Source organism: Paroedura picta, chromosome 1 (genome assembly GCF_049243985.1).
Source record: "Paroedura picta isolate Pp20150507F chromosome 1, Ppicta_v3.0, whole genome shotgun sequence".
Classification (NCBI taxonomy): Eukaryota; Metazoa; Chordata; class Lepidosauria; order Squamata; family Gekkonidae; genus Paroedura; species Paroedura picta.
The window spans coordinates 104082543-104097889 of record NC_135369.1 but is presented as its reverse complement, the minus strand read 5'-3'; the positions used below and the strand labels follow the sequence as shown (position 1 = coordinate 104097889).

Below are 15347 nucleotides of genomic sequence, written 5' to 3'. Positions count from 1 at the left end.
TCGGGATGGCCAGTGGCTCGTTGGCGGGCTGCGGGGCTCCTCGTTGACATTGGAGGAGGCAGTGGCGGGAGGCGAGTGCGGCCAGCGGCTCCACGTGGATATTGGAGGAGGAGGCGGGAGGCGCTTTGCGCCTCCCGACGCGCCAGTCCACCGGGCAGGGAGCACCCGCCAGCCGCGCTATGTGCGGCTGCCAGGTGCTCCCTTGCAGGCGGCCTGACGTGTCGGAGGCGCTTCGCACCTCCCGACGCGTCAGGCCGGCGGCAAAGGAGCAACTGCGAGCCACGCTGCGCACAGCTCGCAGTTGCTCGGGGCTGGGAATCGGAGGGACCAATCGGCAGGTGCTTTGCGCCTGCCAATTGGTCCCTCCGATTGTCTGTCCAGAGGAAGGGTCCAATCCGGATTATGTGTAAAAGTTTAGGGATACAGGCCACTGGGTAGTTTTGTGTGTTTGTGACTGTTTCCACATTGGGAGCTTCGCTGCCCTGGCTCCCATGCAGGAACACAAATCCGGGGTGGATGAAGTGCACCAGGCCAAATGCTCCCCTCTGTGGGAACAGGAAGGGGTGGGGCCCCAGCTCAAACTTCAGCCTGCAGCCTGGCATGAAGCCTCCAGCGTGGAAACAGTGTGTGTGATAGCTTCTGTTTCCCTGTTAAGTCACTTCTCCCTTTTATTAACAAAACGTCTTGCGATGTTAGAAACTGTAGAATCCATATTATTTCTCTGAAATAAGGAAACAAGTAAGCATAAAACTCCACTTAGTTATACATTAAAAGAAACATTATCAATTTCATCATGATTTGCATGGCAGTCACCGCAAGTATGATGCCTGGACTTTCTGTAAAGGAGTGTTCACTAAAATTAGAATAGCCTTTGTGTACCCTATTCTCACCTGTGTTTGGACATTCATTAAACAACTCTCACCACCTGGAGTACCAGATGGCTGTAGCCAATTTTGCTGAACCAGTTCCATTCATTGGATGACTTTGGTTAGGAAACAGATGGAATGTCCTCTTTTTTCATTCTTACCTCTTTGGCAAAGTCTACAAGCTTTCTTGCTTCATGTGATACATCATGTGCTTGCCAGCTCTTTTAGATTTACTCTGTTATGGTCCAGTTTAGCTCTTAAATACAATGTATTAATATAGGCCCTGCTTCTTGCACACCACCATTGTAACTGATGTTTCCATTGCATGACAATGTTTCATATCTTAATATCTGTTTGTCAAGTATGGGTCAGTCTAAATGTGCAGATTATGCCCACACTGGCTTCAAGGAGATTTTTCTCTAAATTTGAGGGACATCCCAGGTTTGTAGAAAAATCTGAAAACCTTTAAAAATTACATTGGAGGTTTAAAGGAGGAGGTGCGGGCTTTCAGCGTTCAGCAGGGTCTGTAAAACGGAGCTCTTCCACCAGGTTTATGGTTGAACCTACCTCTTCCTCGGTTTGATTGTCTCGGGGAATCAGAGAATCAGAGAATCATAGAGTTGGAAGGGACCTCATGGGTCATCTAGTCCAACCCCCTGCACTGTGCAGGACACTCACATCCCTATCACTTATCTACTATAAACTGCCACCCCTTTGCCTTCACAGAATCAGCCTCTCCATCAGATGGCTATCTAGCCTCTGTTTAAAAATTTCCAAAGATGGAGAACCCACCACCTCCCGAGGAAGCCTGTTCCACTGAGAAACCGCTCTGTCAGGAACTTCTTCCGGATGTTTAGATGGAATTGCTTTGGAATTAATTTCATCCCATTTGTTCTGGTCTGTCTCTCTGGGGCAAGAGAGAACAATTCTGCTCCATCCTCCATATGGCACCCTTTTAAATACTTGATGGTTATCAGATCCCCTCTCGGTCGTCTCCTCTCTAAGCTAAACAGACCAAGCTTCCCCAACCTTTCTTCGTATGTCTTGGTCTCCAAACCCCTCACCATCTTCCCCCATCTTATATTGGTGTATTTTGTTTTTCCTACCTAAATGCAGAACTTTACATTTGTCCCTCTTGAACTTCATTTTATTCAGTTTAGCCCACTTCTTGAGCCTATCAAGATCATCCTGTATTCTGTTGCTGTCTTTAGTTGTGTTTGCTACCCTTCCCAGTTTAGTATCATCTGCAAATTTAATAAGTATCCCCTCTAATCCCTCATCCAAATCATTTATAAATATGTTGAACAACACAGGCCCCAGGACAGATCCTTGGGGTACTCCACTTGTCACTCTTTTCCAAGAAGATGCTGAACCATTAAAAAGTACCCTCTAAGTACGATTTGTCAACCAGTTATTGATCCACCTGACAGAATTAGGATCCATACCACATTTTACCAACTTGTCAACAAGAATATCATGTGGAACCTTATCATAAGCTTTACTGAAATACAGACAAAGTATGTCCAAGGCATTCCAGCAAGGTAGTCACTTTTTCAAAAAAAGAGATAAGGTTGGTCTGACATGACTTGTTCTTGCGAAACCCATGCTGAGTCTTAGAAATCAGGGTGGAGCTGTTAGCAGAAACATTGTTGTTTACAGGGAGGGGAAGGGAGAAGCCTCAGCAGGCCTGGCAGTGGAGGACAGGACCCACAAAGAGCTTGCTATCATGTTACCAGAAACGCACACACTCGCACGTGTCCCAAGACACGTGTATATTTAGCACTGGAGAACTGCTTTTGGAGAGGTTTGGTAATGTAGAATTAAGGGTTGTTTGTCAATGTTTACAAGGTGATTACACCCTTTAGAACTGAAGGCAGACAACAGATAGTTATCATAAAATAATAACAATCTTTATTGAAAGGAAAATAACAAAAAGAAATAGACAAACATCTATCTGGCACACTAACAGGCAAGCAGATAGGAAAATAAAGGGTGAAAGAATTGCAATCAGTATATTTACTTGTCCTGTAGAGGAGAGAGGCAGAGATCAAGCAACATGGCCAGTGGGAAGGGTGTTCTGAATGGATTCGAATCAGAAGACACTATTTGGCTTGTTTTTGGGAGAGGGTATATGTACTGGGAACCAGGTAGGCACAGGATGGAATTTTCTATAGGTGAGAAGTTTGGGAAATGGCTTGTCTGGGAGAGGAGATGGATCTTGATGAGCTTAAACAAAGAGAACCATCCTGTCACAATGGGTTTAGCTCTGGAGATGGGGGAGCAATCTCCCTTGGCAGATTGGCTCAGGGTGAGTCATAGGTGTGAGACAACAAGAGATTGCCTAGGAGCCCCTGTGCAAACACAGTTCTGCCGGTCACTGAATTAGCAATACAATGGGTGGGGGGAGAGGAGTACAATATGTGTTTCAGGCTGCAACTGTCATGTTGTAGCAGAGAAAAAGGTGGAGTCTGGCCCAGCAGGGTCTTGGCAGACTTTAAGAGTCCCTGGCTTGGACACAAGCCTAGACTATTGTTACAAATGGCAGGATGCTGGTTTTTGGGGACAGTATGCTATACCGTAGGGCAGCGTCCTGCCATTTGTAACAATCATCAGTCAGGGATAACAACTGCCAAGTGGCCTAACAGCCAGAAATCATGCAAGGGTTGCAACAGGCATCTTTGAAAGTATGTGGGGGGTGAAACTTCAGCAGGCCCAGTGGTGGAGACCAGGACTTGCACAAAACACTCTGCTGCTGGAAGGGAGGGGAACTAGCTGAGACATCTAGAGCAGCGGTCCGCAAGCTTCTGCTTGCCGTGGACCGCTGCGGAGTGGTGAGCGGAGAGGGCGGCCCGGGGGCCTGCGCACGCGCGGCAGCCCCAGCACAAACCAATTTGCCGATTTGCTCGCAGCCTGGCGAGCTTCTCGCTTCAGGGGGGGGAGGGAAGACGGAGCCACGGCCCGGCACCAAGGCCTTTGCAGCCCGGCGCCGGGCTGCGGCCCGCGGGTTGGGGACCACTGATCTAGAGTAAGTTTGGAGGAAGACTTGTGACATAGTTTCGAGAACTATGACCGCCTATAAGATGGCAGTGAAGACTGCAAGAATGCAGCCTCCATTGCATCCACAATCTGTCACCCAGAACAATTAATGCAGGTAATTCGGACCTTGCATTTCTCATGTGCATATACTGAATGAAAAAATACCCCTGTACAGAATGCAGACGTGTTTTATTCTGCTGCTATTCTTTGTCTTGGCATCTTCTGAGTTTAATGTTACAACAACCATACAAGATAGGTTGGCTCGGAGATAGTGAGTGGTTGTTCTGCTAGGAAAAATTGAAGTCAGCAGGAAAAAAGGAAGACCCAATCTGAGAGATTGACTCACTAAAGCAGTGGTCCGCAACCTTCTTCAGGCTGCGGACTGGCGGCGGCGGGGAGGGCAATCATCCAACCGCGCATGCCGCACATGGGTCCCCACTTGTTATCTGTATTTTCCTGGCACAAATTTATACTTACTTTTTCCAGGCATTAGTACCTGTCCTAATAGAGTGGCAAATATATTGGACCCAAAGGAACTAAAGGCTGAATATTCATAAAAGCAAGACTGGTCTAGCTAACTATGTCAGTATTTGTTCTTGATGTGCATGTATGCATTTGTGACCCCTGAAGAAGGCCCATACCTTATTAATTCATTTATTTATTTCTTATATTTCTACTAGAGGCCAAGCCCATTGCATTCAGAAATACAACGGGTGCTAAATTAGAAGGGTGGAGTAGAAGAACTCTGCGAACAGCCTGTCCCTCCCCCCAGGACCTGGAAAGGCTGCAGGCAGCTATTATGGACCTCACTAGCAGGGACAGCTCTCACATAGCAGGGGTCTGCAGCCTCCAAGCCTCAGATGGAAGTGGAAGGAGGAGGGGTGGTCAGGGGTGGGGAACGGAAGGCAATTGGCTGGCCACTGGACAGACAGGCAAGCCAGTTGGAGGAGGAGGCACTCAGGGGCGGGACAACCGACCTGAGTGGGTGTTAAGCACTGAGTGGCACTTAAGACATGAGACACGCTTTTCCTCCAAGGCCTTACTAGAAATATTGTGGAACAGATGCCCCCCTCCCTTCCAGCTCAGGGCGGTTTACATAGAACATAAAGGATGTTCAGTATAATTCATGACATCAAGTAAAACAATAGTAATAGTGGTTTCAACTGATGATAGTTTCTATAACATTACACGTGATATTTCCAGCCAACAATTCTAGTGACAGCATTAACTTGCTAACTAGGCTAACTATGATTAGATAGGTTCTAGATAGATAGGTTCAGGTTTCAGTACATGGGTAGGGGGTTTCTTGGCCCAGTAGCTGCTGTTGTTTCGGTCAACCTCAGCCAAATGACTGGCAGCATTTACTGTTTGTTTGCTTGTGGAGTTTGAGTCTGGTTTACTTTGGTCTTGTTTGTATGTAATTAATTGACATCACCCATTTATTCTATACATTGTGTATTGGGACTACTCAGTCTGGTAGCTTTCAATCCAAAGGCTCAGTTCAAGCTTTGTATTTTTAAAACTGCATTTTAATTGTACTGTATATACATTGAATTTTTTAAATTCATCTTTACATGGTTTGTGCTCAACCTTCATAATAACTTTTAACTTCCCATATTTCAAAAACATAGAAGCTTGCTTCTCGTTTTTAGTCCCTGATGTCCTTCACGGTCCCCTGGATATCTCTTTCTTCAGCTGATGTAGTCAGCCTCCGTCTTTGCAGTTTCCAGCCAGCTCATTCCTCTTCTTGGTGCTATTCCTGCTCTCATCAGTTCTTTTCTTGCCCAACAAAATCAGTGGGAAAGCAGCTGACTTTAGCATAATGGAACATATTCCCAATTACTTTTTTGGTAGTAGTTCCTGCTGTGTCTATAATTATGTGCAGAGTTTTGGGAGTGTGCTTATGTGGGATCAGTGCAACACTCATTAAAACCATCAAACTGTGAAACATGCTCCTTTTCAAGGTGATGACTTTCACCATTGAACATTATGCACATAAAAACTGGGTTTGGCACCAATAATAATGTCAATTATCATTGAAAAGTATCTATTTTGCCTGCCTCTTAACTCTTGCAAAAGGTATCTCGCCATATTGTCATATTGAAGTACTTCAGTTACCCATTCTTCAGTTCAATCAGTGTCCCTCCATTGTTCAGCAAATAGATTTCTACAGGAAGGTTTTATACAAGATAACATTGTTCAGCACATTATTTGATTTCTATAATTTTTCAGATAAAGATATTAAAGAAGCAAGATTTCATTTGTGGAAAAAATCTTTTGGCTGGACTCCAACAAGGAATTCTTGGAGTTAAGAATATTTTGAAAATTTCAATCAATCTTCCTGCATTTTTTATTTTAATGAACAACACAATCTTTGGGGAGAGGGGAGTGCTCAGGAAGCCAACTAACCACAACAATGATTTTCCTCTGAAAATACACCAGTGCAGGACCATGCTGAGCATTGCTATAAATCAGCCATGCCCCCACCAGAGTGTGACCAGAAAAGGAGACGGGCCCAGATGCATGGCAGGAGTTAGCTGGCTACTTAAATTGTTCCAGCACAGGAACATCTCTAGGAACTCGTGAAAAGTTATGCCAGCGAAAGCATCAGAAAAGCCCAAAGAAGTCTGGGGGCAGAAATCAACCCCCTGCAAAACAAGGGGGGGTAATATGTACCATGCCCAGTACCCATTGGCCACGAACCCCTACGCCCGCATGGTCAATGATGGCTAACAAAAACCTCAGTAGCATGGCACCATATTAAGTTGGTTGGCTCTGCAACCATGGGGCCTAGTATCTTGCACCATGATGGCAACTCACACATAGGTGACTCACTAAGAAGGCAGATGTGAGGGAAGTACCTTCAGAGAGCCCACAGACTTCTACAGACCTTCCCACTGCCACAGGGCGGCTCTCTCCCACAGGTCTACTGACCAACACAGACCAAGATAGTTATAGTCACAGAATTAGATATCTTATAAGGTTTTGTTTCCACTTTACTTAATTATCATATCCCAGAACTTCTGTACTTTTGTACCAAATCAGCGGTGTTGTTTATTCATATTTATTCTGCCACATTTTCTCCAGCACATTTTGGAATATTAATGATGAATATGATGGATTTTACCAAGTGTTAAATGCTTTCTAGAATATATTTGATACATTTCTTCCTTCACATTTATGGAGGCAATTCTTGAGGCAATGAACTTTGTCCATGCTTCATCTTCTAATCTGTTTTTCTAGATCTTGTGTCATAATTTTATATAAACTGAATTTGGGGACCAAGATTTTCTTCCAAAGATTTGATAGAGTCTAGAGATCATTCATTTCGTTTTGTACTTACCTTTGAGCTTTATTTTTCTACAGTAGGAAGTTCGTTTACATATAAGAAATAAAGGGGGACTGGAAAGAATGTGTTTCAAATAAGTATTGAATTAGTTGGAAGAACTATCAAATGCAGATCAAATTTCAAAGACAAAATACAGAAACAAAAGGAAACTCATTTTTATTTACTTTATCTATTTTTATACTAATATGCTGCCTTTCCTAGGAGGCTCATCAGTATATAAAACAATAAATAGCATCAGTCTGGAAAAGTAATATAAGGGGGAAAGATTTAAAGTGTACTTCAGTGCAGTTTTTTGGGTGGATCTGGGATGGGAGGTCAGCAGTATTGAGATGTTTAGGCCTCAATCATATACCTGGCAGAGCAGCTCTGTTGTGCAAGACCCTTCAGGGCTCTGATCATGCCAGGTAGAGTATTCTCATTAAGCCCAATTTTATTTCTTTAGGGCTGGAGACCCTCAGCAGATTTTGGTCATTAGACCTTAGTGCTCTCAGGGAGGCATAGTGTGAGAGGTAGTCCCTTAGATATGATGATCCCAGACTATTTAGGGCTTTAAAAGTGATAACCAAATCTGATCCAGTCTCTGGAGCCAGTGCAGCTGGGAGAGCACTGGTTGTATATGTGCTCTCAACTGGGTCCCAGTTAGGACCTGCACTGCTGCTTTTTGAACCATCTGGAGTTTCCAGAGCAGCTTCAAGGGCAGCCCTGCACAAAACAAGTTACAGACTGGAGATGACTGTTGAATGGATCGCAGTGGTTAGGTCAGATGCCACCAGGTAAGATGCTACTTGACATGCCTGACAAAGATGGTAGAATGCCTGGTAAGCAACATTTGTGACCTGGGTCTCCATGGATAAGTTGACATCCAAGATCGCACCCAGGCTCTTGACCATCACCAAAGCTGTCAATTGTCAAGAGCTGGGAGTAGCACTGACTTATCTAGGGCATGCCAACCTAGTCAGAAGACTTTGCTGGATTCAACTTCATTCGTCTCTACTTGAGCAGAGTCTATAAGTCATTCTGCCTATACTGTAGTCATTATTCTAAGATATATATTTGGTGGGGGAAGAGCAGCCCTGGTTTCTCTCTTTTATAGGATTTCTGAAATTAGAGCTCAATTATTTCATTGGTTTAATTGCAGCAGGAAAACTGATTAATCACATGGAGGTTCTTACCCAAACATCAGGTGTGGAGAGAACTTCTAACACATAGTATTGCTAATGATTGGAATGGCTGGACCGTGAAGTGTCTCCTGTCCTGTCCCTTTCCACTGCAAAGAATGGGGAATCATCTGCAAGTGAGGCACCCAGCCTTGTTGCATAGACAAATCTTGTTTTAATTTTAACAGAAAAGGAGAATTGAAAGACAGGATGTCAATCTGGCACCAAGCCAGCACAGTCTTTTTCTATACCTGGCTACTTGTTTTCATGGGTTTTCCTGTACATATAAAAGAGAGGCTATATCACTGATAGTCCTGGTCCTCTTTTGATTAATGTATGCATTTAGTTAAAGAATAAAAGTACTGTCTCTTTCTAGGACATATACATTTACCAAGTTGGTTCTGCCATTCGTGATGTATTGCTTTGAAAGAAATATGGGATTTGAAATCAAATTTGAAATCAAATATTCCTGAGAACTCTCTAGGAAGTGCCAGTAATTTATTTTGATGCTATTATGATGCAAAGTGAATTTTGTTTTAATTCTGTTTTTAAAATTATTTTCCTCCTTTCTTTTTACCCCAGTTTGTTGTGACACTGTTTTGGAGCGTCTATATATATGACAGAGAACTAGTTTACCCTAAACTTCTCGATAATTTTATACCGCCTTGGCTGAATCATGGAATGGTGAGTAGTGACTTTCCACGTTTTTAAGCAATATTGTGAATATTCAGATTCCACTTCTGTGCAAAGAAGATTCCCTCCATGAGAGGAAAAATATCCTTGAATGCATCTCACAATCTTCTGACATATATTTATTTATCCATCTATCTATGGACCCTAAGAAAGCTCAGGGCAGATTATGTCGGCCTTCCACTGCATTGTTTTCAGGCTGTAATCTGATCTCATTAGCACCGAGTCCTAGCATGAGGACTCAAAAATTGCTGACTGAGCCCCAAACATTCATTTAGTGTTATTATTGTTGTTATTAATTATGTATTTGTTTGATATTGGTTAAAGTCCAGAGGCCTAGTATCACACACACTGGCCTCATCCCTCTTCCAGCACCAGTTAACAGCAAGGATCCCCAAGGTCTTTGAGACCCTCCAGAAACAAGCATTCTGTGTGGTTCTAAATAAATACATTTATTTTCATGGTAGAGTAGGCAGTCTTTGTTGGTCTTCTGCTATTGTTCAAGCCCCCTACACATATCCCCATACACAAGCCCCCTACACACATCCCCAAGAGTTCCCTGATCCTCACTACCTGCTTCAGAGAGGTAAATATGCAGTGGGATATAAAAGGTGGGGAAAAATTGCTAGCTTCAAGGTCATACTCTGTCTGGGCCCAGTGTACTTGGGTGGCAGTTTACAGAGGATGAGTGATAGGGTTGTGAGTGTCATGCAAGGTGCAGGGGATTGGACTAGATGAACCAGGAGGTCCCTTCAACTCTATTATTCTATGACCGCCTCTCTACCTATACCCCCCAAAGAGCACTACGCTCTGACACCTCCAACTGGCTGGTGATCCCTGGCCCCAAAGAAGCACGTCAGACCTCAACTAGGGCTACAGCTTTCTCCATCCTGGCCTCCACCTCGTGGAATGAGTTCCCTGAAGAGATCAGGGCTCTACCTGAACTCACACAATTCCACGGGGCCTGCAGAAGAGAGTTCTTCCACCAGGCATCCAATTGAGGCTGACTGACTTAACATCATTCCGCTGGACCCCCAGACATCCCCCCACAATCTGAACCCAAAGGGATCCTGGTTAGAAAATTATCGTTGTCATGTGAAATGTTATAGTGTTATAATTGTTGTCTTCAGTTATGATTCCCATTGTTATGATTGCTGTGTTATGAATTACACTGTATTATCCCTACATTTTATGTGAACCGCCCTGAGCCTCAGGGGAGGGTGGTACAGAAATGTAATGAATGAGTGAATGAACGAATAAATAAATAAATAAATCCACCTCAGAGTTCACTGAATCCCCTAACAGCATGATTTACTTGCATTTAAGTTATCAGGTGTGCATCTTTCAATAACAACCAAGGGGAGTTTGACCACAATAAGTACTAGACTTGATAAGTCCAAGTTATTACATGAATTTTCTTATTCAAGAGTCGACCCATTTAAAACCTTTATTATGGAGAAAGTAGCATAAGGATGTCATCATAATTGGTGACAGGTATAACAATAGTGATACTGTGTAATAATGTTTAATATTTGTGTAGCATTTTATGAGTGTTCAAAGCTTTCCAAAGATGTCATCTCATAATTACAAACATTTGTAAAGAAGACCAGCATTATCATTTCCTGGGCTGCAGAGAGAGACTTGCATAAGACCACTGCTTTCCTGACTGAGGCAAACCCAAAACTTCCCAGTTCACAGTCCAGTCCCATTGCCATTATGTTGGAAGACGTCTGCTGATTAAATATCATTTGTGTCATGGATGACATTCGCAATCTGGTTCTCTCTGCCTCCCATGCAACCTACTGTTAATGCACATGTGGCAAAACTGTCAATAGACAACCCAGTCAACTGTTAACTCTGAAAATCCCTACTTTGCAATTTAATTTATTAATATTTGTAAACTTTTTGCACAATGCAGTTTTTCCATCCCCAGGGTTATTGCTATCAATGTTTTAATCACTGATCAGAACCCAAAGGATGTAAGGCGAAAATCAAATGGAGTTGATTAACTAAATATTTGTTTCCTTGAAGATGTGAAGGTCTTTAGAAACAACTTTGCTTTCATGTACTTTCAGAGTCCTGTATTGTGGGCCAATACAATGCACATGATAACACAAAGCCAGTACAATAATGTCATATTTCACATAGAAAGTCTGCATTGTTGGTTTGTTTCACATGGTAAGCATACCATGTATTTAATTTATACTTTGTTTTATGGCAATACTATATATTGAAGACTCTTCTTACTGAAAAGGAAGAGTTGGCTTTATGTTCATAGAAAATAAAATCTTCTATGGAAACATTGGGATGCTTTTGTGGAACTGAAAACTTGATAATTATATGAATGATGTGCCAACATGTTATAACTTGATACTTCCTTTGTAATTTATATGATTGTTCCTTTTGTGGCTTTGTTCTTTTTTGTATGTTTTTAAAGTAGAACCATCTTAAAAGAAATCTGAAATCTTGCAGTGGCATTAAAGCAAATATGAATACAGACTCATAGGCAGAGGTTGGATGGGCATTCTCTTGCACATATTCTTTTTCCTTTTTTTTGGTTTTGCTTCCTCCCCCTAAGACATAAATTGCAGGCATTAGAATGTGTCCAGCTAACACAGAGCATCCATTGCAAAATTGTTTTAAAAGTTTGCACAGCTAATACTTTAGTACAAATCTTGATGCAATGCTAAATCAACTACTAAGTATCCAGTCCATCTTCACTGAAAAATGATTTGAATTGAATAGGGTACACCAGAGAATAACTACATGAATGATGAATACTCCTCAAATAAAATCTGACCCCCCCAGAGAAGTCAAAGATAGTCATGTTAGGCTGCAATCCTAAGAACACCTTTCTTAGAGAAAGGCTCATTGAATAAAATTAATCAGATCAGATCAGAATACTGTTATTGGCATAATTACTAGATTCAGTAGTAAAACAGTGGAATTACACATATAGAGCTGGCAATATACAGAGTACCAACTTTTAATAAAATGATTTGTAGACCTACAAGGAGACTAGTCTAGATGAACAAGTTTCTTGCACTTTTTAGACTTATTGTGTGGAAAGCATTCATAAGAACCCGTCTCAGGCCTTCTGTGATAGCAGATGGGAGGGCCCCCTAACGATCACAGTGTGAAGTCCCCTAACTGTACAGCACTGTGGGTCCTCTGGATAAACCACTTCCGAATCTTGGCCACAGCTGCCTCCTGCTTATCCCGCAACAAACACAAAATAGAACTGTACCGCAGACTTTCCATGACTTTCCTAGTCATGATTTTTAGAATGGTAAAAGTGACATCTGATTGCAGACAGCAGCAAAATCCAAATCATTGTAGTGATTTGACAGCGTCATGCTTCCCTACCACACACACAGTATAAACAAAGACTATGATCTTTCAGGTTCAGATAGGGTTCCCAGGTCTTGGCTGGGAAATACCCAGAATTTTTTTGGGTGAAGCCAGAGGAAGCTGGGGTTTGGAAGGGGAAAGGCTCCAATATGGTTTAATGCCATAGATTCTGCCTTCCAAAGTGTCAGGCTGACAGACTAGCAACAATACTTCTGGATTAATAGAAAACTTTTATTTCACAGCAGGTCAGATACCTAGACTTCCAAAGTCGAATCTGATCAATACTTGAAATACATCCCCTTTTACAGGTTCAATCTCCCGCCCAAAACCAGACAATTTCCCAGAGGCTGAAAGCCCCCTCCTGCAGGTGCCATTCTGGGCCTCCGTCCAAAGATGATAACAGGCCCGTCTTCAGCCTTGAGTGTTTCACAGCTACCATTCTCAGAGATAACACAGTCTGGCATAATTGTTACAGCACTAAATCACTACACAAGCAGGTCAGGGTTACACAGCAAAGGAGACATGAACACACAGATACAAGATGAAACCACTCAGGTCAAACATTCAAACATAAATCATGGCAGTAATCATGGGATTCTGACACAAAGTGGCCATTTTCTCTGGGTGAACTAGTCTCTGTCACTTGAAAAATCAGTTGTGATAGTGGGAGATCTCCATCCATCACCTGGAGATTCAAAACAGAAAACCAGTCACTCCCACGAGAGGGTCAACTAAGAACAATGACGACTGGACAATAAAGTACTTTTAATCATAAATATTCAAAAAGTCATTCACCCAGAAAAACTGGAGGGTTTCACCAGAACGAGGTCCGGAATTTCACTCTCATTTTCAGACACAATGGTTTTCACCAGTAGCAAAGCTTCACTTACTGTGTTAGTCATTTCTTGCAAATAAGGGGAAGGGGGGGGGGGCTGACATGACCATTTATGGTCATATCACCCAATATATGTTTAAGAAATTTAATAAAAGTATTTAAAATTAATTAACTCCTACCCATTCAGGAAACCCTTCTAAGCTCCAGGGTTTCACAAAATCCTGGCTGAGAAAGCCTACTCTTGGGCCAGTCATAGTTTTCTCAGAGCTCCCTCAGCCCCACCTACCTCACAGGATGTCTGTTGTGGGGAGAGGAAAGGGAAGGCGACTGTAAGCTGCTTTGAGACTCTTTCTGGGAGAGAAAAGTGGGATATAAAAATCAAGTCTTCTGCTACTTTGAAAGTTACATATAAAGCAATATGTTAAGAAACCTTCTGAATCTTGCTATGATTTTAAAAACAATCTTAAATAATGGTTTACAGTTATGTTTAATTTCATGATTAATTAAGGCCCAACCTGAAATTTTAAATGCTTTTTAATAGCCATTCTACAAAACTTGAAGCAACTGCATGAGGATATAAGAAGCTCACAGTAGCTTTTTGAGCCCTGATGGCCATTCATGAATTCTGCCTACTTATTATGTATCAAGCCATAAGTCTCCTAAAGCAACATTTCCCATTCATTTTGGTGGCACTAGGCAATGAAGGAACAGTTGTGTAGCAACAGTGATTACAGGGTTGTAGATTTTCTACTAGTCGGAGATTTCATGCAGCTAAAAGGTATTATGGAAATTGGTACCTTTTGAAAAGAACCACAATCTTTTCCAAGGGAAGAAAAGGCTTTTCAATGGTTTTGTTTTCTTCAGATTCCTTCATTTGTGCACAAATAAATTTGCAAAGGTATTTTTTACAAAGAAGTCGTATTCTCCTTTGCACTGACTAAAACTTGCATAGCAAGCTAAATCTTGTATGTTTAATAGACACACAAGTGGCAAAAATGACTTAATCAGACCACAAATATTTTTCATGGAATCTCATTTATTTGTTTGATTTGCTGCTATAGCAACTGGATTCCACCACTCTCTGACTTTGGGTGATAGAAGGGTTTTTTCTCCTCCCTCCCACAGCCAACTGATGATCTATCTGGTTTGAGCTAGGAAGGCAGCATATCCCGGCCACAATGCTGATCTCCTAGTATGCACAGCTTGAGAACGAACATGGTCTTTCTTTGGAACTCGGTCAGGATGAAGTGATGGCTCTGGTTTATCTCCCTCCTGGGGCCCGAGCTTAATACATGTTTCCATGAGAAGCATTTTAAGTTACCACTTGATAAATGGTGGCCTGTGTGTCTGGATTGGCCCAGAAGATGCACAATATAAATAGCCCTTGCTGATTACTCTTGTTGGGTAGCTGGCTGCTTTTCACAAGCATTGGTTCACTTCCAGTTTCTCCAGCATTTTTGGTTTTACAACTTCTTTTTCCATTAAAGGATGCTGTTAACCAGTATGATGCATACCTCCTCCCTCTTTCTTTGATCTGCTTGCCCATGAGCTGAAGGTTACACTGAGTACTGACAGGTAAAAAGCATTTACATCTTGAGAGCCATGCTGCTATAACATTGAAGTCCTATCCTTGTAGGTTGCACAGGGGATACGTTTACCTTTTAAGGCTGCAGCAAGGAGGGAAAATCAGGGGAAATTGTGCTTGATGTGTCTTGTGCTTGATGTGTCTGACCCTTGGAGTGATGCCCTCTAGCGTTTTCTTGGCAGACTCAATACAGGGTAGTTTGCCATTCCCTTACCCAGTCATTACCATTTTACCCCCCTGCAAGCTGGGTACTCATTTTACCAATCTCGGAAGGATGGAAGGCTGAGTCAACCTTGAGCCAGCTGCTGGGATCGAATTCCCAGCCTCATGGTCAGAGCTTCAGACAGCATGTCGGCTGCCTTACCACCCTGCACCACAAGAGGTTCTTTGCTGCAGCCTTACAGCAAGCTAAATGGAACTATGAAGATTCCCCAGTTTTCAGAGTTGGACTTTCACAGGAGACTAGATTTTCACAGGG

The 15347-nt window shown here is 42.5% G+C and overlaps 1 protein-coding gene across 2 annotated transcripts in view; it reads left to right on the top strand.

The window, feature by feature from the left end:
• Positions 1 to 15347, top strand: part of AIG1 (androgen induced 1) — a 136844-nt gene that overhangs the window by 54256 nt on the left and 67241 nt on the right. For both annotated transcript variants that reach the window (XM_077351054.1, XM_077351065.1), the window contains one exon: positions 8991 to 9092. In XM_077351054.1, coding sequence (XP_077207169.1) covers positions 8991 to 9092 — 102 coding nt within the window. The remainder of the gene's footprint in view (positions 1 to 8990; positions 9093 to 15347) is intronic.